The sequence below is a fragment of the Kwoniella shivajii genome, chromosome 3, assembly GCF_035658355.1.
Source record: "Kwoniella shivajii chromosome 3, complete sequence".
Taxonomy (NCBI): domain Eukaryota; kingdom Fungi; phylum Basidiomycota; class Tremellomycetes; order Tremellales; family Cryptococcaceae; genus Kwoniella; species Kwoniella shivajii.
Window position 1 is genome coordinate 1,352,080 of NC_085910.1, and position 19,395 is coordinate 1,371,474.

At 44.3% G+C, this 19,395-nt stretch overlaps 10 protein-coding genes across 10 annotated transcripts; 6 read left to right on the forward strand and 4 right to left on the reverse strand.

Annotated features, from left to right (window-relative positions):
- Positions 1–99: 99 nt before the first annotated feature.
- IL334_002693 (uncharacterized protein) lies at positions 100–1,422 on the forward strand (the record flags this gene model as incomplete). Its single annotated transcript, XM_062934434.1, has 5 exons — positions 100–380; positions 489–746; positions 846–977; positions 1,040–1,200; positions 1,280–1,422. The coding sequence occupies 5 exons, from the start codon at positions 100–102 to the stop codon at positions 1,420–1,422; spliced, it is 975 nt and encodes a 324-aa protein (XP_062790485.1).
- Positions 1,423–1,651: 229 nt separating this feature from the next.
- IL334_002694 (uncharacterized protein) lies at positions 1,652–2,396 on the reverse strand (the record flags this gene model as incomplete). The annotated part of the gene is made up of 4 exons (XM_062934435.1): positions 1,652–1,759; positions 1,848–2,062; positions 2,136–2,250; positions 2,331–2,396. 4 exons carry the CDS (start codon positions 2,394–2,396, stop codon positions 1,652–1,654), a joined length of 504 nt encoding a protein of 167 aa, XP_062790486.1.
- Positions 2,397–3,048: 652 nt separating this feature from the next.
- IL334_002695 (uncharacterized protein) lies at positions 3,049–4,498 on the reverse strand (the record flags this gene model as incomplete). The annotated part of the gene is made up of 7 exons (XM_062934436.1): positions 3,049–3,191; positions 3,254–3,416; positions 3,506–3,805; positions 3,864–3,916; positions 3,999–4,119; positions 4,215–4,277; positions 4,388–4,498. The coding sequence occupies 7 exons, from the start codon at positions 4,496–4,498 to the stop codon at positions 3,049–3,051; spliced, it is 954 nt and encodes a 317-aa protein (XP_062790487.1).
- Positions 4,499–5,278: 780 nt separating this feature from the next.
- On the reverse strand, positions 5,279–7,128 carry IL334_002696 (uncharacterized protein; the record flags this gene model as incomplete). Its single annotated transcript, XM_062934437.1, has 9 exons — positions 5,279–5,386; positions 5,500–5,614; positions 5,724–5,756; positions 5,827–5,886; positions 5,947–6,029; positions 6,089–6,268; positions 6,347–6,613; positions 6,697–6,763; positions 6,824–7,128. 9 exons carry the CDS (start codon positions 7,126–7,128, stop codon positions 5,279–5,281), a joined length of 1,218 nt encoding a protein of 405 aa, XP_062790488.1.
- A 529-nt stretch (positions 7,129–7,657) lies between these two features.
- On the forward strand, positions 7,658–9,607 carry IL334_002697 (uncharacterized protein; the record flags this gene model as incomplete). Its single annotated transcript, XM_062934438.1, has 9 exons — positions 7,658–7,792; positions 7,923–8,183; positions 8,309–8,400; positions 8,459–8,557; positions 8,643–8,711; positions 8,768–8,860; positions 8,925–9,018; positions 9,120–9,257; positions 9,398–9,607. 9 exons carry the CDS (start codon positions 7,658–7,660, stop codon positions 9,605–9,607), a joined length of 1,191 nt encoding a protein of 396 aa, XP_062790489.1.
- Positions 9,608–10,020: 413 nt separating this feature from the next.
- IL334_002698 (uncharacterized protein) lies at positions 10,021–10,233 on the forward strand (the record flags this gene model as incomplete). The annotated part of the gene is made up of 1 exon (XM_062934439.1): positions 10,021–10,233. The coding sequence occupies one exon, from the start codon at positions 10,021–10,023 to the stop codon at positions 10,231–10,233; it is 213 nt and encodes a 70-aa protein (XP_062790490.1).
- A 94-nt stretch (positions 10,234–10,327) lies between these two features.
- IL334_002699 (uncharacterized protein) lies at positions 10,328–11,755 on the forward strand (the record flags this gene model as incomplete). Its single annotated transcript, XM_062934440.1, has 7 exons — positions 10,328–10,406; positions 10,461–10,526; positions 10,588–10,718; positions 10,779–10,837; positions 10,903–11,357; positions 11,429–11,509; positions 11,568–11,755. 7 exons carry the CDS (start codon positions 10,328–10,330, stop codon positions 11,753–11,755), a joined length of 1,059 nt encoding a protein of 352 aa, XP_062790491.1.
- A 656-nt stretch (positions 11,756–12,411) lies between these two features.
- Positions 12,412–14,458, forward strand: IL334_002700 (uncharacterized protein; the record flags this gene model as incomplete). The annotated part of the gene is made up of 10 exons (XM_062934441.1): positions 12,412–12,457; positions 12,518–12,579; positions 12,651–13,008; positions 13,085–13,342; positions 13,407–13,490; positions 13,548–13,918; positions 13,972–14,043; positions 14,104–14,178; positions 14,249–14,338; positions 14,396–14,458. The coding sequence occupies 10 exons, from the start codon at positions 12,412–12,414 to the stop codon at positions 14,456–14,458; spliced, it is 1,479 nt and encodes a 492-aa protein (XP_062790492.1).
- Positions 14,459–14,770: 312 nt separating this feature from the next.
- On the reverse strand, positions 14,771–15,228 carry IL334_002701 (uncharacterized protein; the record flags this gene model as incomplete). The annotated part of the gene is made up of 2 exons (XM_062934442.1): positions 14,771–14,885; positions 14,969–15,228. The coding sequence occupies 2 exons, from the start codon at positions 15,226–15,228 to the stop codon at positions 14,771–14,773; spliced, it is 375 nt and encodes a 124-aa protein (XP_062790493.1).
- A 529-nt stretch (positions 15,229–15,757) lies between these two features.
- IL334_002702 (uncharacterized protein) lies at positions 15,758–19,269 on the forward strand (the record flags this gene model as incomplete). The annotated part of the gene is made up of 14 exons (XM_062934443.1): positions 15,758–15,866; positions 15,941–16,026; positions 16,084–16,368; positions 16,424–16,719; positions 16,792–17,113; positions 17,166–17,545; positions 17,598–17,744; positions 17,820–18,047; positions 18,113–18,381; positions 18,438–18,453; positions 18,515–18,730; positions 18,787–18,821; positions 18,874–18,968; positions 19,036–19,269. The coding sequence occupies 14 exons, from the start codon at positions 15,758–15,760 to the stop codon at positions 19,267–19,269; spliced, it is 2,718 nt and encodes a 905-aa protein (XP_062790494.1).
- Positions 19,270–19,395: the final 126 nt, after the last annotated feature.

The window sequence follows — 19,395 nt, forward strand, 5'->3', positions numbered from 1 at the left end:
TATTCGACCCGTTGTTTCTGTCTATATACACTATCTTTACTATCATATTGTCGATTGTGTTCAATCGTCACATCTTTCTCCAGTTGACCAACGACCATCATGCCAAAAGCCAACGGAAAGAGGTTCAACCCTCCGTCCCATTTTTCCCGCCCGCAGAAATTCGGAGATCAATCAGCCAAGATAATCGATCCTTCCCTCATCCTTCCTCAGGCTTTGTTGGGCGGTGAAGAAGGTATTCAACGGTTACATTGGTGCAATCCCGACGGCAATCCCGACGGCGCACCTACCGAAAAGATAGCGCTTAGATTATGGCGAGGCTGGTATTTCGATTATAGAACCGTGGTAGAGAGAGGCAAGAAGTCTAAGATGCAAATTATCATGTTGAGTGTTTTTCCACTCCACTTTACAGAGTATCACGGATTCAAGCGAAAAGCTATGGATGTGAGATCAAATGTAGGATCGGGTTCATTACTGACTTGTCTGTTTAGGGCGTTCGAAGCAGCTATAGAAGATCCCAAACTCGCTACTCAACACTACAAAAGAGCGATCCAGTTTCACGACGAATACGTCAAGTGCGAACTGATCAAAACAGTTCGATTCGTTGAATCCGCTTTGAACTCCATCGAGAATAGTAAATCACCTGAACCAGTCGTTGACAAGTTACTCAGGAAGAAGGAGAGTGGGACTATCATGAGCTTGGAGGAAAGTGTAAGCCAAGGTGAGGCAATGAAGTTGAAAGGTAATGCGCAAGTACTTTTCATGCATGCTACTGTATACGATCGTAGACTGTTTGGAGCTGACGTGAGATTGTATGAACCATGAAATCGACCGTCGTCGAACTTCAGCGCTGGACATATTGGGAGACATGAAAATGCAATTCGATTTTACCTGGAAGCACTGACTTGCATTTGGCCATGGACATCAACTGATACTTCGATGACGTTTGACCAAGCTTCAAGTACGGGTTTGGTAAAACTGTCAGTCTCCATTCGGCTGTTGATCCAACCTCAACTGATCAGTGAATCTGTTCGTCATGTAGTGAACAAGCATTACTCGGTAACATAGCTTCAGTCGCACTGTCTCATCCAGCTAAAACAGGGTCGAAACGAGCACTATTAGATAATACAGTTAGAGTTATCTGTGAGCTTCTGTTGGAGATTAGATATATCACTTTGGGTAATTTAGCGAAATCATTTGAGCGTGAGTTTGCCATCTGCGTCGACACTTCCATTGGTAGCCGCGTGCCCGACACCGCTGATCTTTTCACTTCTCGCTCTAGGCCTCGCTCGACTCGACGAGAAAGAGTATGGTGATCAAGGAAAAGTAGGGGTGAACAGTTTCATGGCTGAGTTATTTAGAGACAAAAAAGGGGATGATTGGGCTCACAGACATTGCGTTGAAGGACATATGTGCCATGAGTAACATAGCGATGTGTGGGAGTCATTCTGTGACGATCAGTAGATACGATAGGCTACGAATTTCCCTTATTTCACATACAATACATGTATTATGACTTTACTATTCATTAATACCATTCTTTCCCCGTTGATTTTTTGTCTTCCAAATTTTCGAGCGCTGCTCCGTCCGTAAAACTTCAATTACATTATTCAGTTAATCCCTTCGACGACGAAATACATTTATGAACGGATGATTACTTCATTGCTTTCTTGACTTCACCTTTAGCTTCTTCGTAAGATCCTTTAGCCTTTCCAGCCAGTTCTTCGTATTGACCCTTTGCCTTTCCGGAAAGTTCAGATGCCTAATCGAAACAGATACAATCAGCGGGGGTTCTTATTGCATGTACTTCGGGGGAGATCATGGATCAAAATTAAAAGCGAGTCACTCACTTTACCAGAAGCTTTGTTCACTAAGCCTTGGGATGTTCCCTCAGCTTGACCAGCGAAACCTTTTACATATCCTTCACCTTGGTGCATTGCTGCTTCAGCATGTTGGACCGGTGCACTTGCCCTTGAGTTCAATGATCCTCCACCGAAGAAGTAGTATCCTAATCCGACGAGAGCGATTGCTCCACCGCCGTACATGAGTGCGGGGCTAGTGTTGGCTATCCACGCGAGAGTGACAATTTAGTTGAAGCCCTTAGATCGATTCTGAGATTCTTTGGGTAGATTACTCACTGGTGCTTCCTGCTGAGCCTGCGGGACCTCCTGGGCCGGATGAAGGGGGAGTAGCTGGACCATTGGCTAAGCCGGAATTGGGTTGAATCGGTTGATTGGGAGTAGCGTAGAATCTCTAAGTTAAGGATGTCAAGCGTTAGCAATGTGATCTTTATATGTCAGACTGTAGAGTATCTGGGATGAACTTGTACTCACAACAGATACCGCCGGTCTGAGAGAGATAGGGGCTTTTCGAAGCAGAGAGGTGGATCGAGACATCATTTTGAGTAATTGATACTGTTGATGATACTTGAGGAATCTGTGAGGGGATGCTTTTTATTGAATCAACTTGATTGAGGAAGAGCAACGATTGATTATGTAGACGTGTTCCCACTGGTGGCCAAAAGGTATGTGTGGTGATTCCCACGACTCTCTCTATACGAGATGACATCACCAACAGATTAATGCATGTATACACTCTGGTATATAAAAACATTATTCGATGTGAACCCACCACTCATCTACTATGACGTCGGAAAGGAGAAAAGGACTGATATATACAATAATAACATGTCGCTGTTTTCCCCAATTTCAGAGTGTGGTCAGATCGGTTATTCAAAATCTCGATCATATGATTGAATGATGATTATGATGATTGTAATTCCGATGGTTGTTATTTTCATCCGGATGACGATCATTACGTTTATAACCGGGATCCGATATATGAGGAAATGTCATTCGTTTGTAAATACACATATGAGCATTATCAAATAAGTTAAAAGAGGTCGTTGATATGATTGAATCCTTGTTTTGTCCTTACGCCTTGACCTATGCACGAGCAGTTCCTTCTATTACTGTATTCCTATATTCTACCCCTATCAGAGTTTTCTCCTTTCCCGCTAATTGTCTATGTACCAACCGCGATACTTCCATATCATGAGACCTGTTGGCCTTGTTCGATCTTCGTCGCTTTAACAACGACAGGAATCATTTCACCCGTCGCTAGAGGATAAGGTTGATGATGTAGCACAGCCAGTAGATTTCGTAGGATAGCAGAATGAGACGTCACTGATATGACTGAAGAATTCCAACGGACACTTGGATTAGCGGACGCTTCGATTTGAGCATTAGATACTTACAGGTCTCTCCCGATCCGTTCTCACCAAATAACCTATCCATAGCCCTTTGAGCTCTCATTTGCATATGAGCGTCAGTCTCTCTATCGTCCGGTGTCCAAAGTTCGTCCTCTTCCGCAAATCCATCTTCGATATTGAACGTTGGGAATCGTTTCTGTATGTATGACTGTCACATCATGGTCAACATTAGTGTCTAGATCATCGCGATACTTCACTCAAAAACTAAAAACCGAGCAAAGACCTTGGGATACTCACTTTCGTACTCCTTTTATCACAAGTGTGACTACCATAAATCTCTCTCCAATCTTCCCATACTTCCGGTGTACCAACCAATAAATCTCCCCATGACTCTAACATTGTTTGGCCTGTTCTAGTTAATGGAGATACGAACCATTTCATTTCTTTCTCGGTTATAGGTGGATTAAAAGGTATTTGTTCTTTCCAGCATTTTTGAATGGCTCGAGCTTGATTGACTCCCAGTGGTGTTAATTCAGGATCTGGTCCCCATGTTATTTCTCCGTCTCCATTGAGAAATGTCCATTTATCTTCCCATGGCTGATACCGTTTAAGAGGTCAGTTAGCTTGAAGAATCAGTATATGCTCGATCACTCACGTCAACTCCATATTTACTAGCACCGTAATTATGCCATCCTTGACCATGTCTTCCTGCAAACATGCCATATTAGCTTGACTCGTCTCAGATTGATCATGGATGTAACCCTCATCTACACATGGTATGACCACTCACCCAGGAACATGACTTTATATAGAGTCCCTGCATCAGCTTCATCTTGTAATTTCTTCACATCCCTTCTGAGGTTATTCCATCTTTCAGCTGAGGAGTCGACTAAGCCGAAATTCCTTTCAAGCTGGGTGAAATCAAGCAGGTATCAGTATGCAGTCAGATGTCATTGAATGTGAAAACCCGACCTAGATCATATTCATATAGGAACGTTTGACTCACCATATGTTCAAAATCCAGATGCTTTGGTTCAGGCCCGTTTTGAGTGAAGAAGCCTTGTACTACCTGTTGACGAGTGGATCATGATCAGAGTGCGTTTCAGACATGATTGTATAATAACCCTTATATGACGTAGCGAGTGTTCGTATATGCCTCGTTCAAAATGATGCACTCACATCGTATCTATAAGAATGCGGCTTCTCCTGTAGACGAGGTGATGTAGGGGGTCCACCATCTTCTATGGAGGCGACAGGAGGTTCATCGTGGGCGTGATGAGCATTGACCATCTCTATATCGGGCTTCACCTGGTACCTTGTAAATTGACTGTAAGGTTGAGGAGAATAATATCGCCTAAAAAGATCAATGGGTTATAGAAAGAACGTGTTAAATGATGTTGATTTTAGAACCTGTTTGAGTCGACCAGATTCGGGGACCAGATTAAAGGTGGCAAAGTGTAAGTAAAAAAACGGAATGACGGCCCGAAAATCGATTAGATAAATTTAACCTGTTTAACCGTACTCCGTTATGAGTTTATTTACTGTAAGATGATTTGATTAGAAATTGGGATAAATAAGTATTGAGTGAAGTGAGTGGTGGTGATGACTTCTTGCGAGAGTGACAACAGCAGTACTTTATATAAGTTGAGGGATATCTTCAAGAAGGACGTTACCACTCATGCATTCAAATAAAAATCGTCAATTTCACCCCACAAATCGTGAAATGATACCCTAAGGAAAAAAACATGAGGTAAAGTCGACTTGTATGTGCTGATTATGCTAACGCCAAAGCCACGAAACAGGAACCAACTGATCACGGATCACTACTACCAAAAAGAGCATACTATCTCAGTTGAACATGATGTCAAGGAGAGGTCGTCAATGAAATACACGGGGTAAAGACGCACGTCTCTTTAATAAAGAAAACGTTTTTCCCTTAGTGCTAGCACACATCAATCAATCAATCGAGGGAGCGGCATTGCCTTGGATTAACAGTGTATCCGACGTGCATAAACATATCCGAATGTTGAATAGTATTACATATTACATGGCGTGCGACTTCCACGCTCCTCACCATATACCCTTACTGTATGGGCTTACAGGATTTATGCTATCCATGAATCCTGAATAATAGTTTGATGTATTTCCACAAGGACTAGCGGCCCTTATTGATAACGCCTAAGACATCCATGTTAGCGCGAGTCGTGAGTTGTGTCTCCATAGCTTCGTTTATGTAGATATTCGAATGCAATGATTACAGAAAGGCGTGATCGTTTTTTGGTCGCACTTACATCAGGCATCCATTTCTCCAATTGCTTAATCCTTTTCTCATTCGCGGGATGAGTCGATAAGAAATCAGTGGGTAATCCACGTCCTTCTTCAGAAGCTGACATTCTTTGCCACATCCTGATTAATTAAATCAATTAGCATGTCGCACTGACCACGAGAAGGATAATCAAGGGGAATGACGCATAGACCATTTCCCCTCGAATATGTGTGAAAAGGGTAAACTCACTTTGTCGATTCATGAGGATCGAAACATGCTTTCCTGGATTCCAATCCACCTGTTAGCCAAGATTCGGAAATGGTTGTAAGGCGTGATGAGTGATAAAACTCACGACATCAGTCGGAGTCCGATAAAATCTGCTTCCGATTCGTTCTTCCTTGAATTAGGTAATCTACATGACAGGTGTCAATCCTCGAGAACTTGAAAACTTGAGCAAATAGGAATGACCCACTGAAGTACAAAGGTAAGAAGCAATCTGGTGATTCCAACGTCCAATCCCAATGATTCGAGTAAGAAACTGAGCGCAAACAATACCTGCCAATAGCTTTAGCATGTCTAGATGGCCCAATATGATGTCATTGGTATGTGCTCACCTTCACAGAACTCATTCTTTCGGCAGGATGCCTAGCCACTTGATGGGCTATCTCATGACCCATGACAGTAGCTAACCCATCATCATTTGCAGATACAGGTAATATACCTGTGAAAACAAAGATTTTTCCACCTGGTAATACGAACGCGTTTTTCGTATTTTTATCGTCTATCACGTACACCTAGCACACAGACAATAAGGTAAGCTGATATACATATAGATCACCTGATATACCATTCGTGGAAATGGATAAACTCACCTCCCACTCAGTCTCTTTCCCTTCTCTAACCTCCTTACCACCTTCTCCACCGCCAAACAATATCTCGCCAACATCTTCTCCACCACCAAACGCCGGTACTTTGCCCTCCACAGCACCCATTTCTCCACCTGATTTGACCCTTCCGAGTCCTGATGATTCTATTATTCGAGTTGCTACTGCCCTCACTCGTTTCGTCGTAGGATGATTTGGTGGTAAGACGGCTCTCGAATACTCGGACAGCGTTTGTAGTTGTGTTTGATGGCCCAGCTATGCGAATATAACATGAGCATCCTTCACCCTTCACCGTATCCGATAGGTTGTCTCCATTGGTTCCTAGATGGAGTGCTCACCTCCCTCTCTTGAGCTTCGTCGACATCCATAAATCTCAATCGACCAGTTTCAGGTACTCTTTCCAGACTATCACATCGAATGAATCAGCTTGCTAGTCCTGGTTCAAAATAGGCTTAGCGAATTTACTGAGTCACATAGTACAATCCTCCTCCACCTACTCCAATACCATACACCCATACTGCCCTATCACCTCCTAAACGTCTCTTGAAGTACTGCCATACATCAGGACCACCACCACCTCCTCCACTTGAACCAGGCGAAGACGAGTAGCCACTTGGAAACCTCTCGTACTTGGCCGAGCGGGGTAGAGTAGTATTGATAGAGCGTGATAGAGGAGCTCGAAGCAAAGCAGGCGCTCGTGTCGTCCGAGTTAGGTGAGGAAGTGATTGTGAGATAGTCGGGATGGTCGTTCTTGGTAGCCGAGAGAACATGTCTATTTGCAGCACTAAAGAGGGCTTAGAAGAGTGGGAAAAAGCTCGAGGTTTTATGGTAACGCCTAAAGATGTGGAGCTATCTATCTACCTAGGTTGATGACTGTTGCTATGACGTCGAAGATGCGTTCTGTCTGGTAAATCAAACTTTATAAGTTGTTGCATGTATGAGATTCGGCTCTATGGAAACAGCAAAAGCAATGACGGTTCCTCGCTCGGCAGATCCCATCCCATCAATGCAGATGAGCACCCATGCCGGTCTTCCAGCGGAACCATCAGTCTCGGCAGGTGGGTCGGCGCCGGTTAGTTGCGCTTGGGTTTGCGCGCGCCTTTCAACAAAGCATTGGGGATCTCGCAACTCTTCAAAGGCGTGCATCACATCAGTACCGCTTGAGCCCGGTATAAGTTCCAGATATCATCATCATCACATCAATTCATTATCTGCACTCGTTTCATACTCCCTTGTTTGATAGCACAGGCATAGATATCTCGTACTCCTTGATAGATCCACCTCATCACATCAGCCAAGATGCCTTCCGACCTGTCATATTGGCTCATATCGTCTCCATTGAAAGATGGGGATCCTAATATCATGCTCAACGAAGTGACCAACGCTATTGGGAAGGATGTCGAGGCGGCCTCATGGGAGATACCAGAATTGAAGGTGAGTAATTGGAATACAACTACTACATAACAGCCCTATTGGTATACTCCATCTCTATCAACTCGGCCTCCTTGATTGAGAGAATCGCCGCCCTTCGCGTACAATATATTGATCTTTTGTACAAATGTAGGCAGGAACGTTATCATCCCTTTTAACCCTTTCAGACACTTTACCGAAGCTAGACTCCCAATTCACAACGACAGTCTCAAAGTTATTGGACACTTTACGTACACTCGTCTCTGAAGATTCGGCAAAATTGGCTCAACATGCTAGAGTCAACGATAGACCCGCCGAGGAGTTTCTGTTAGGCGGTGGAGGAGGATTCAGATGGGACAAAGGACGTTGGGGAAGTGGGGGCAAAGTATTGGAAGTGGTGGATGCTCTGACCAAGGTGAGTTGATCATTTCCGCTGGATTAATAGGGGATGCGTCGAGGATGAATGTTGTGGTGTACTGCGGTACACGCCGTCTCGGACAAGAGGTCAAACATGATATTGATTTGATCTTCATGTCACAGGAAATGAACGCTATAGATTCAACTCAAAAACAAAAATCACAATCATACAATCTCGCAAAAGGTAGTTTAACAACTCTCCAACGTAAACAACAGTAAGCTCTTCGTCTTTTTGTGTAACAAAGATGAGCTAAGCTGATTCGTGTCGAGTAGGGGAAACTTATCGCAAAGATCTTTAACCGATGTAGTGAAGAGGAATGATTTGGTGGAAGATAGCGAGTTCTTAGAAACCCTTGTCGTAGCTGTGCCCAAGTGAGTGATCAAATCGCCCGTATTCCGGAGCCGATGGATCGAGGTATAGAGCATGGAGTACCGGACTGATAGCGCGCGCTCTTAGGAATCTTCAGAAAGACTGGGCGGACAAATACGAGAGACTAACTAGTATGGTTGTACCTCGAAGCTCACAGTAAGTACATTTTAGTGGTGTCTTGAGATCGGCAGCATACTCACCCATACGCGCAGACAAATCGCATCGGACGATGATTATTTCCTTCAAACTGTTACTGTGTTCAAGAAGATAAGAGATGAGTATATACATAAATGCAGAGAGAACAAGTGAGTCAGCTTCCCGGATGAGTGAATACCACACGTGAGCTGACCAAGGTCGTTCTCTAAAAAGGTTTATCGTGCGAGATTTTAAGTGGGATGAAAGCGCCTTAGAGAAGCAGAAGAAGGAGATGGCGGAATTAGGTGTTGAAGAGAAGGAATTATGGGTGAGTGTTAGCAGGGGATGAGAGACCTGATTTGATGTCTCACCGGAATGGTGGCCACAGATATATGCTATGTTAACATATACTGACACACACGTCTCCAGACCGAGCTCCTTCGACTTACTCGAATAAACTTCTCAGAAGCGTATCAAATCCTCGCTCACCTCAAGACAGTCAGACTGTTCGTTGAAAGCGTGTTGAGGTATGGCTTACCAGCAGATTATGCAGGTGTCATCGTCAAGGTGAGTGAATACTTTTCTCGTCGAATGGCACATCAAAGCCGAAGATCTTAATCGGGTCAAAGTGTCTTATCTTTCCCGATTAGAATTCGGTAACCCCTCTGATCTGCCCTCTAAGTTAACTTTCTATCTATGATATATAGCCTGAACCGAAGACAGCTGTTAAAACCCTCCGATCATTATCGGATCATTACAATTATTTAGCATCTTCATCTCGTGGACCATCAACCAAGAAAGGTAAATCAGGTGGTGTGACTGCTGGGGGTGAGGATGTAGGTGGTGAATGGGCAAGTGTGATGGAAGCTGAATATTACGATTTTGTATTGTTTGAAATACCAAAAGTTATTACCTGATGTGTTTACATAAGACCATAGGTTTTAAATGCATGTATACGTTGTTAGATCACATACCTTCTGATTTTTCCGACTCTTCGTCGCGCAGTATGATTGATCTCCCGAAGTGATACCAAAAGCGACATCCAGATATGACTAGAAGATTGGAACCCGGGCATTGCCGGCTTGCTTGGTATTCGGTACCGATATAATTGTTCGGTTGATGACTAGTCGGTGATTCGGCCCGATCGGAAGTGATCACCTCGTCTCTTACTATTTCGTATAAGAACCGGTCTCTTGTCAAAGTAGACATGCATATTTATGTATGTATATACCTACAGCTTGAGTCATACTGTATCCCCATATCCTACCCCTTGTGTAGCCCCATTTTGAACCCCACTTTCCACCTGGAGATACCTATAAGCACCGTGAAAATGGCCGATTTCCACTTCTTGAATAAGATCCAACCTCCTCAAGTAACCTCATTGAATTTACCTGAAAACCACTCATGTAACTTAGTTGCTAAACGAAAAATCATAGTCAGACCTAATGACATGCCAATCTTACAACCTGATGGAGTATTGGTCAGAGTAATTTCAACAGATGAGTTTCATTTCTTCTCCCTCATTTGGCTACCTTCAAACTGACATTCGATTATGGGTTTTACGTATCTGCGGATCAGATTTACATAATTATCTAGCTGGAGGTGTAGGTGGTAGACCAGTCAAATATCCAATCGTAATGGGGCATGAATCTTCAGGTGAAGTAATCGCTGTTGGAGACTTGGTCAAAACGCATAAAATCGGTGACAGAGTAGCCAGTAAGTCAAATATCGATTCGCTCATATTTTGGAGCTATACTAAAGTCAATTCAGTCGAACCTGGCCTTCCTTGTAGAAGATGTATAAACTGTAAAGAGGGCAAAGTGAATATCTGTCTAGGTGAGTATGATCCTTGCCATTTGATTACCGTAACGTTATGCTGATTCAAGACCACACGAAGATATGAGATACTGCGGTGCACCTGGATCGGTCGGATCGTTATCTAGATTTTTCGCTTTACCAGCTGATATGGCTCCTCATATCCCTGATCACGTCTCTTGGGACGAAGCGGGATGTATCCAGCCTCTAGCTGTGAGTGGTCGCTTATTTCACTGTGTAGAGCTGTATTGATCAGAATTGTTTGACCGATAGGTCGGTGTGCAAGTTGGTAAAAGGGTTGATCTAAGACCTCATAAAACACTAGCCATCTTGTGAGTTTGTCTTCTTTTCGACTATACAATCTGGGACCAACGCTAAAGAACGGATGGATGCATAGTGGTTGTGGTCCAATTGGACTTATCACGGCAGCGGTCGCACACGCTTATTCAGCTAGAAAGATCATCGGATTCGATAACAATGCTGTCCGAGTCGAAAAAGCCAAAAAATACATGTCACCTTTGACTGGAAAACCAATATACGATCATGTTTTCCTTATATCAGACTTACCTACTGATTCTCTGAGAGATCAAACTAATGGATCAGATGAACTGGCACATAAATTAGGTGAAGATGGATCCGGCGCAGGAATAGGTGATGGTGAAATCTTAGATTCCGATCATGATGAAGAAACTTTGGGAGATAAGAAATGGGAACAAGCTAAAAAGATAGCAGCTGAATTCGTTGAAATCGCTGGATTGACCGAAGAAGAAGGTGTTGACAGAGTCGTAGAAGCTACTGGGGCAGAAGACTGTATGTTATTGGGTATAGCTATTGCTAAACAAGGTGGAAATTGTAAGCCGCTTTGGTTTTCTACAAAAGGTGAAAACGACCATGGCTTGTTGATACCGCACGATATCATATAGACTTAGCTGTTGGATTGGGTCATATTCAAACCAACTGTTTCCCGACTCTGGCAGTAACGAATAAGGAGATCAACGTTATGGGTGAGTGAAGGCTCCTTGATTATGTGCAATCTCAGCGGGCCAATCATGTCATGTATAGGTATCACACGGTACACAGCGTCATGTTTCCCTTCCGCCCTCGATATGCTCACACGAGGAGTAGTGGATCTCAAACAGTTGATCACAAAGACTTTCCCCTTGACTCAAGCTACTGAAGCTTTCGAAGCTGTTGCTGCCGGTGGCGATTTGAAAGTCGTCGTCAAAAATCAAGAGGGTTTCGATGATTAGATCTAGGCAATATATGAGATGAATAACTGGGGAAGAGGAGTAACTGCGGGTGATAGTATAGCATCTGGTAGAGTCAGGACGATGTGAGGTTGTAAAAATAGTGGCATGGTGTGTGGAACCGATCAGAAGCATGCATTACATGTGCTCCCACTCTGATGGACATCGTTTCGCGACTCATCTATCAGTCTGCAAGATCGACAGCTTAGTATCTTGGAAACTGATCGAGCCAACTGAATATTGATACATGATCGTTGAGTTGGTGAATCTACCGTATGTCTGAACGATTATGCTATGAAGAATCACGCTTCGTAGCAAATGATCGATGCTTTAAGATCTTAAGCTTTCCTGCCATCTTTCGATCATATGCTGTGCCTTAATCACTATTCCGCCGGGAAAAGTAAAAAAAGGAAAGAAGCGGAAGTCACCGATTGATTTGTTATGCGGAATGCACAGTCAGTGAGTAAGTTAAGTGTATAAGTCATAATCACAACAGAGCAAGGTATCTTGCTCACACTTTTTCACAAAACATCGACTCTAGCTCTCACGTAGCAAGCAGCAAGCACAAGAGTGGTATCCGGACTATTAATGGCGAAGAACGACCTCGAGTCGCTGCCTGCATCTCCTCTCCTCAAACTCCACTGAAACACCTGGTCAATATGGAGGGACTGAGAAGACCTCGGTCCGTCCTATTGTTGATATTAGGTGAGCTATGTCGTGCACTTCAGTGAGTAGTGGAAAGCTTACAAAAGACTATACATGTAGGCCTTATAGCTGGGTCCTCACTACTGACACTTCATGTCTCGCCTTCGGCGAAAGAGTACGCTGTGGGTTCACCTTTTGATTGTTGTAGCAAGGAGAACACCTGCTAACCACAATTTATCATGACTTTCGTCAGTCGGATAAGATATCTCTACCTAAAATATTCAAGAAGCCATTATCATCTATACCACATTACACGCCGTCGTTATTCTCCCCTTCACTGCACTCAACTCCTATAGATTCTTCCACCGAATCAACCTCTCCCGACCCGCGAATCAGCCAAACGAGGTATCTTGGAGGTGTACCAGGACATCAAGTATTTCAAAATATCTGGATCAAAGATAAGACTATATACGTGGTGAACCCTAGAAGGAAGACTATGCCAGGTATGAGTAGGGTAGTCAGCGGTGAGACTGAATGGGTGGTTATAAGGGATCCAGAAGAAGGTATGATGAAAGGTGCAGAAAAAGCTTTAGTGTTGGAGGGATCAACGAGTAAGTCCCCATTGTATGGAAAGGCAAAGATCGTTTTGGCCTGGTCAGATAAGCTGATGCCGAGCACACCATTCAGTATTCATCAACGATGGAGCCAAGACAGATACTTGGCATTACCTCTCTTCCTACTATCCTTTTATTGCAGAAGTCTTCCTAGGTTCAATAGCGGCATTGGCGTCTGTACCAGCACCGAGGAAAATGGTAGAAGAAGTGAGACCTGGAATAGACGTTCCCAGTATACCGACAAGACTCATCATTCCTTGGAAGGCTGCCGATGGGTGGAGAGACGATGAAGGGATGAACGAGCTGGTCCTCAGAGGGGTTTTGGGGAACAGTGAGTGGTATTCAACCTCAGAAGCAATTTTCGAATGATGCATGCTGATTTGCACTTTACCTAGTCAACGTGATGGAACCCCTGGAATGGCATCTCGTTAACGCGGATTCTGCCAAAACCCATGATGGGTGGATCTTCTTCGAAAGGGGTGAGTGACAGCCAAATTTTGGCATCCGTTATCACGCAGACTGACTTGCATATATAGCCGTAATAGCAGATAGATGGGCATCTCATCGACACAACCCATTATCTGACTCCTTGAACAAGATGGCAGCTAGTATATTCTCAAGACCTCATCCACCGTTCTTTTTCACTCCCGTCCGACTAGCCCTTCTGTCTCACCTAGAAATTCCGTTACCGCCAAACAGGATTGATCCACAAAGAGCATTAGGGAGATTACCGAAGATCGTTTATGTAGATAGACAAAATACAGATAGGAAACTGAGTAAGCAAGGTCATCAAGAATTGTCGGTCGTGCTGGGTGAAATGGAAGCACTGGGCAAAGCAGTTGTAGGACATAAGAAAATGGGTAAATTGAACGGAAGAGAAAAGGTGGAGAGTGTACATGATGCAGATGTGAGTACAGTCCACTTGAGTGAATGAGGGCGATTGCTGATGAAATCAAGAAGATACTGATTGGTGTCCATGGTGATGGAATAACAAATCAACTATGGATGCCTGAAGGAGGTATAGTGATCGAGGTGGGTGATACCGTTGATGTCGAGCTTATTGAGAATTACGCTTATATTGTCCGGATTTAGCTGTTCCCGAAAGACTCTTGGTTACCTGAACATCAAATCGTATCGGATGTACTGAATCACGAGTACATACCTATTGTAAGTGCTTTCAATGACGTGAAGAACGCTCGGAACACAAAAACGTTGATGACATCTACATGAATCACAGTGGAACGATCAAGCTCTGTCACGAGAGGAATGGGATAAATTACCTAGGCAACATGGCGAGCATTTGTTGAGTAACGGGGAAGATATACCGGTGCGTCTACTCCTGTTGTTAAATAGCAACCATGCTGATAAGCTGGTTTATTGATAGCTCGATGGGACATTCTTAAGATTACTACTAGAGGAGATAGTTCAGAGGGTGGTATCACCATGAGGCGTTATCGGAGCAGGAACAAATAAGACGGAAAACACATGTTGTATAAACACATCTTAGAGATCAAGCTTTGGCCAGTGAGATTGGGGATGCAATGATAACGGAAGGAGAAGCAGCAAGTGCATTATTTGGGTTTTGTCTATATTCCACATGCAAGCATATATCATGATTACAAAAAGTACCATCTAAGTAGGGAGAACGTACAAATCAGTACCGCTACATAAGCTGGTCACACAGTATGGTTACACCATCGTTCTACAAGTTCAACCCAGATTTCTGAATGGGCTTTTGAGATTACATTTATAATTCAAGTCACTTATGGAACCAACCGCTCTTCCAACCGACTATAGCTAGACTGACACCAATGACTAGTACACCAAAAATGAGAAGAGGGGGTAACATGTATGAGCCATAGCATTTTATCTCGCTATATTTTATCAGTCTCAGACTGTGTTCGTAAAGATTACCTGCATTATGTATGCAAGATAGTGAGATGATAGGGTAACTCACCTCACCAAGCATTCCCTCGACAGTTTGGGTAAACCAGGTTTCCTCTCTCCTCCAGCTGTCAGCGGGCTGTTATCCCATGGTCTACTTTTACCTTGAGGAGAAGATACTAATGTCTGATCATCATCGGGTGCTCCTAGTGCTGAAGTGGACGAGGACGGGAATGATATTCGATTGGTCGATAATTTAGATGAAGATGAATGATTCACATGAGGTCTTGAATGCGTAGGAAGGAGTGGTTCGCGATCTGATGATGATGACATTACGCGTATGTACTTTAAAGAGGTCTGCAAATGAGAGAGAGAAAGTGAGTACACGAAGGATGAATAGATAGGATCGATCGAACGATGTGTGGAGAGGTTAGTCGACTGGTGACGTAGGGAGTTTGAGTTTCCGGTAAATAGTACTCCTAAATTGGATGATACTCGTTTTGCTGATTCTTGTTTATCCTCATCCATCGCATGCATATAAGGCAGAATCCCACGAACAGTACAGAACAAAGCGGATGAGTACAACATATTCGAGAAAGAATGTATAGATACACCAAATGGCCTGAAAGGGTCCAGATGATAAATACCAGGGATCTCGTCAGCTCACGAAAGGAGGGTGGTTGGACAGTCACTGATATAAGTTACCTTGACGACCGTTCAAATAGGTCATTATGAGAAGAACTACTGAGGTATATATACTGATTGCTCATTCCACTTCTTCTCTGCTTTTCTATTCCGATCCTTTCTTCCTTGATACTCATAATCAACCCCGCCTGGCTAAATTGTATCTCCGACCCATACAATGCTCAGCAACGTTCAACCTACCAATCTGATCGAAATCGACGATTCAGACTCAGAGATAGAAGTCATCACTCATATCTCTCAGTCCTCCTCAAGCTCTAATATCTTCGGTAAGTCGCGATCCAGCAACTCAATGCTGGACACCTCAAGCAGATGTCAACTGATAAGAAGTTTTTCGTATAAGAATCAAGTCGACCCAAACGAAAAAGGGATGACAATGCATATGACGATGCTCGTTTGAGAAAACATACGAGGGAGTTCTCGATCTCTGTAAGTGTATCTCGTCAGCTCAATATACAAACACTTTACTGACGGTATCACTGATAGATTGACGAGAGACGCTCGAACATACCACAAAAGCACAGAAAGACAGCTAAGGCCTTCTATTCATTTAGCCCATCAACACTTCCTCTTCAACACCAAGATAATCACCCTCTTCGCAGATCTCGGTATAAATCTCAGCCGTCTGCAAAGAAGGGTACATCTACTCTTATTTGGATCAAGGGAGAACCGCAACCATCTGCACGGTCGTCCTTCAAGGTGAACGCAGTAAAAGAGCCATGTACCAAGATATTTAGGACAGGTTTCGAGTACAATGGCGTCGAATTTAAAGTGAGCTTTGCCGTAGAACAGCAGGGAAATTTACCAGCTGACGACAGGTGTGAAGGTCAATGATGCCATTCTTATATCTACCGGTACTCCATTTCACGGGCTCATTCGTTCTATATTTACTGTCAAATTTGAAGACGCAACAATCCACGACCGACACTTTGTTCATGTTCATCGCCTGAAGACCTCTGTTTCCGCCAATTCGCCAGGATGTAGAAGGGGCAAACTCTTCTTAGAGCATGGGCAGTGTCAAGATGTCTCGATCAAGCAGGTAATAAAGGGTAGCAAATTGGACTTTGAGCGTATTGGTGGAACATCGGGTGCAGCCCGAGGCAATGCGAAACACTTTTGCCAGTAAGTGGATATGTCGTTTTTACTTGATCTGGAATGAAAAGCACAATCGGGATGCCAATTGTCTCCTCTCAGATTCGTGGACCAGCCAACTCATTCCACCATTCGAGAACCCTCACTTGCAGAAGCTCAACACGGGTGCGATTCGTGCGAGTCTCGGCATGAAAGGGACAAATACAACAAACCTTGCCTGTCGAATGGTGTTCTCCAGTTTGGCGACAAAACCTTTCACTCTCGTGACTTCGTCTTTATCGATCCCAAAATTCGTGGGACAGCTTACATCATTGGTCAAATTCAGGAGTGGACGCAGAATGCTCACGGAACATTAGTGACCGTAAGGATATTAAAGAGGCATCAAGAGGTCGTTCAAAATGATTCTGCTGGATTTGTTTCCAGTGTGAGTGCTATCTCTGTCAGTCATCGTTAATTGAGATTGACCAAGAGTGTAGCGTCGACTTGTCGCAACCGACCAGACTGACATGTATCCTGGAAAGCTCCTTATGGGTAAAGCTTTCGTCATGCCTTCAGAAGACGACGGTCAAGATCTCGACAAGAGTAATTCCTTTTGGTGTTCCGAACGGGTAATCAATGATGGTTCACGAAACCGCATCGTTCCCTTGAAAAAGCCTTTACCGAATTGCGGGACTTGTCTCGATGTTGAGCGCAAAGTACAACAAGAATTTTCGGATTACTTGGATGTCTCACGCTTTCCAGCTGCCGATTACTATTCTGGTGCTGGCGGATTCCTCCTTCCCGGTTTGAGTATGTTCAAATGGATTTCTGCGATCGATTACGATGAAGCAGCTTGTCAAACCCTACATGAACTGAGGTGAGCTGTACCCTTGCGCCTTGTGATGTGAGCTGACTGTTCGCCGACACAGGAAAAGGTCTCGAAGCTTGAACGTTCACCATGCCAAGGTATCTGACAAAATTGAGTACACAACGGCTCGACACACGGAAGATAAATTAAACTCCAGATGCCTTCCTGAACCTGGCAGTGTCTTTATCATGACTGGAGGTCCTCCTTGGTGAGTAAGAATTACAAGCTGCATGCACTGCTAAATCGTAATGGGTTCGGCTGAAACATTGGTTTACCTTGCCAGTCAAGGCCATTCGAGAGTCAACCATGCGAACAATCCTTCGCCCGTGAAGCAGAGGGACCCAAGAAATGACGAGCTGCACGTAATGCTAGCAGAAGCATCTCGACTTAGACCCTATGTCATCCTCATCGAGAACGTGTCTGCTTTCAAGGATGACAAGTTTAATGAAGGTGGCGAGAATGGGGAAGAAAACTATGGCCGAAAAGCTATGCAGGAATTGGCTGAATTAGGGTGAGCTCTTTGATTCCTCCCACGATTTATGTTTAACACCGCTGAGGAAGTTGTGTATATGGTAGGTATTCTTGTCGACTAGGAATTATTGACTCCCGATCATATGGGACACCTCAAAACAGATTAAGATGTTTTATTCTAGCTGTCAGAGCCGGGCTTCCCCTTCCTGACTTCCCGGCGCCCAGTCACTCAAACCCGAAGGTGACTGCAACCATCTTCAAGGGTGCCGCCAATGTTGGACAAGTGATGCCGTTTTACATTGGCGCACGAAATACTCCAGGAACTGGTCCTCATCCTGCTGTCACCATTCACGATGCTATTTCTGATCTCCCTGGTGAGTGATCAGAACAACTGGCCAATCTCATCTGCTGATTGGACCCAATTCCACAGCCTTCAGCTATCTCCTGTGAGTCTTCTTCTTGTACCTACCACGTTCGATGTAAAAAGCTGACCAGCCGGAATGTTAGACCATCGAGCATCTCCAGGCCCATTCGACGACGAGCTATCCCGGTATTTAACGGAGCTCGTCACGCACAGCTGGGTAACAGCACCAAGGTTGGCTTCACCAGCCCAAGCCCATATGCTTGCGATCCACGCAACGAATATCAACGGGAAAAGCGAGAAGGAGTGCAGGCCCTCAAGGACCATTACACGTCCTACGTCACAGACGGGGCAGCAGCCATGTAAGTCTACCGTTCAACGGTTCAGCCTCCGGAAAGACTGATGTATATGTGCCAAGTCTCTTCTCCAAGTCCGATCAACCCAATCCTCGAGGTGAGAAAGTTTACATATACAACGCTATAATGAAGCTGATAGTCGTTGTCAGGCTGCGAACGACGAGCAACATTCTCGGAAGGCTTTTCAACCTTGCTCACGAACTCGTCTCCGGGTCAAAAGGGGACAGCAGTGATTCACCCCTCGGTGAGACATAGCTTCAAGCGACAACCTGGTATCAATCAGTAGCTGACCTCTAGTTTTTATCCCTCAGCAGGATCGAAAATTCACCATCGCCGAGAGGAAGCGGGCGATGGGCTGGCCAGACTGGCATAAACTTGCTGGAACCCCGATCGATCAAGACCGACTTACCGGCAACGGCGTCTGTTTTGAGTCAGTGCAGGCGATGTACACTGAAATCATCAAGACGACCATCGTCCCCTGGTGGGTTCAAGCTGGTCGGCCGGTCGAGAATGTCTACGAAAAGTTCAAGAACGATTATCCTTGAAGTGACCTTCCCCTTGATTGACACAGGCAGGATAATTCATCTTCTGTTGTCTTGATTGGTTTACTTTGATTTGACACCTAAGATTCCGAGCAAAGGGCGAAAACCCGTGCTTGATCCTGTTACATA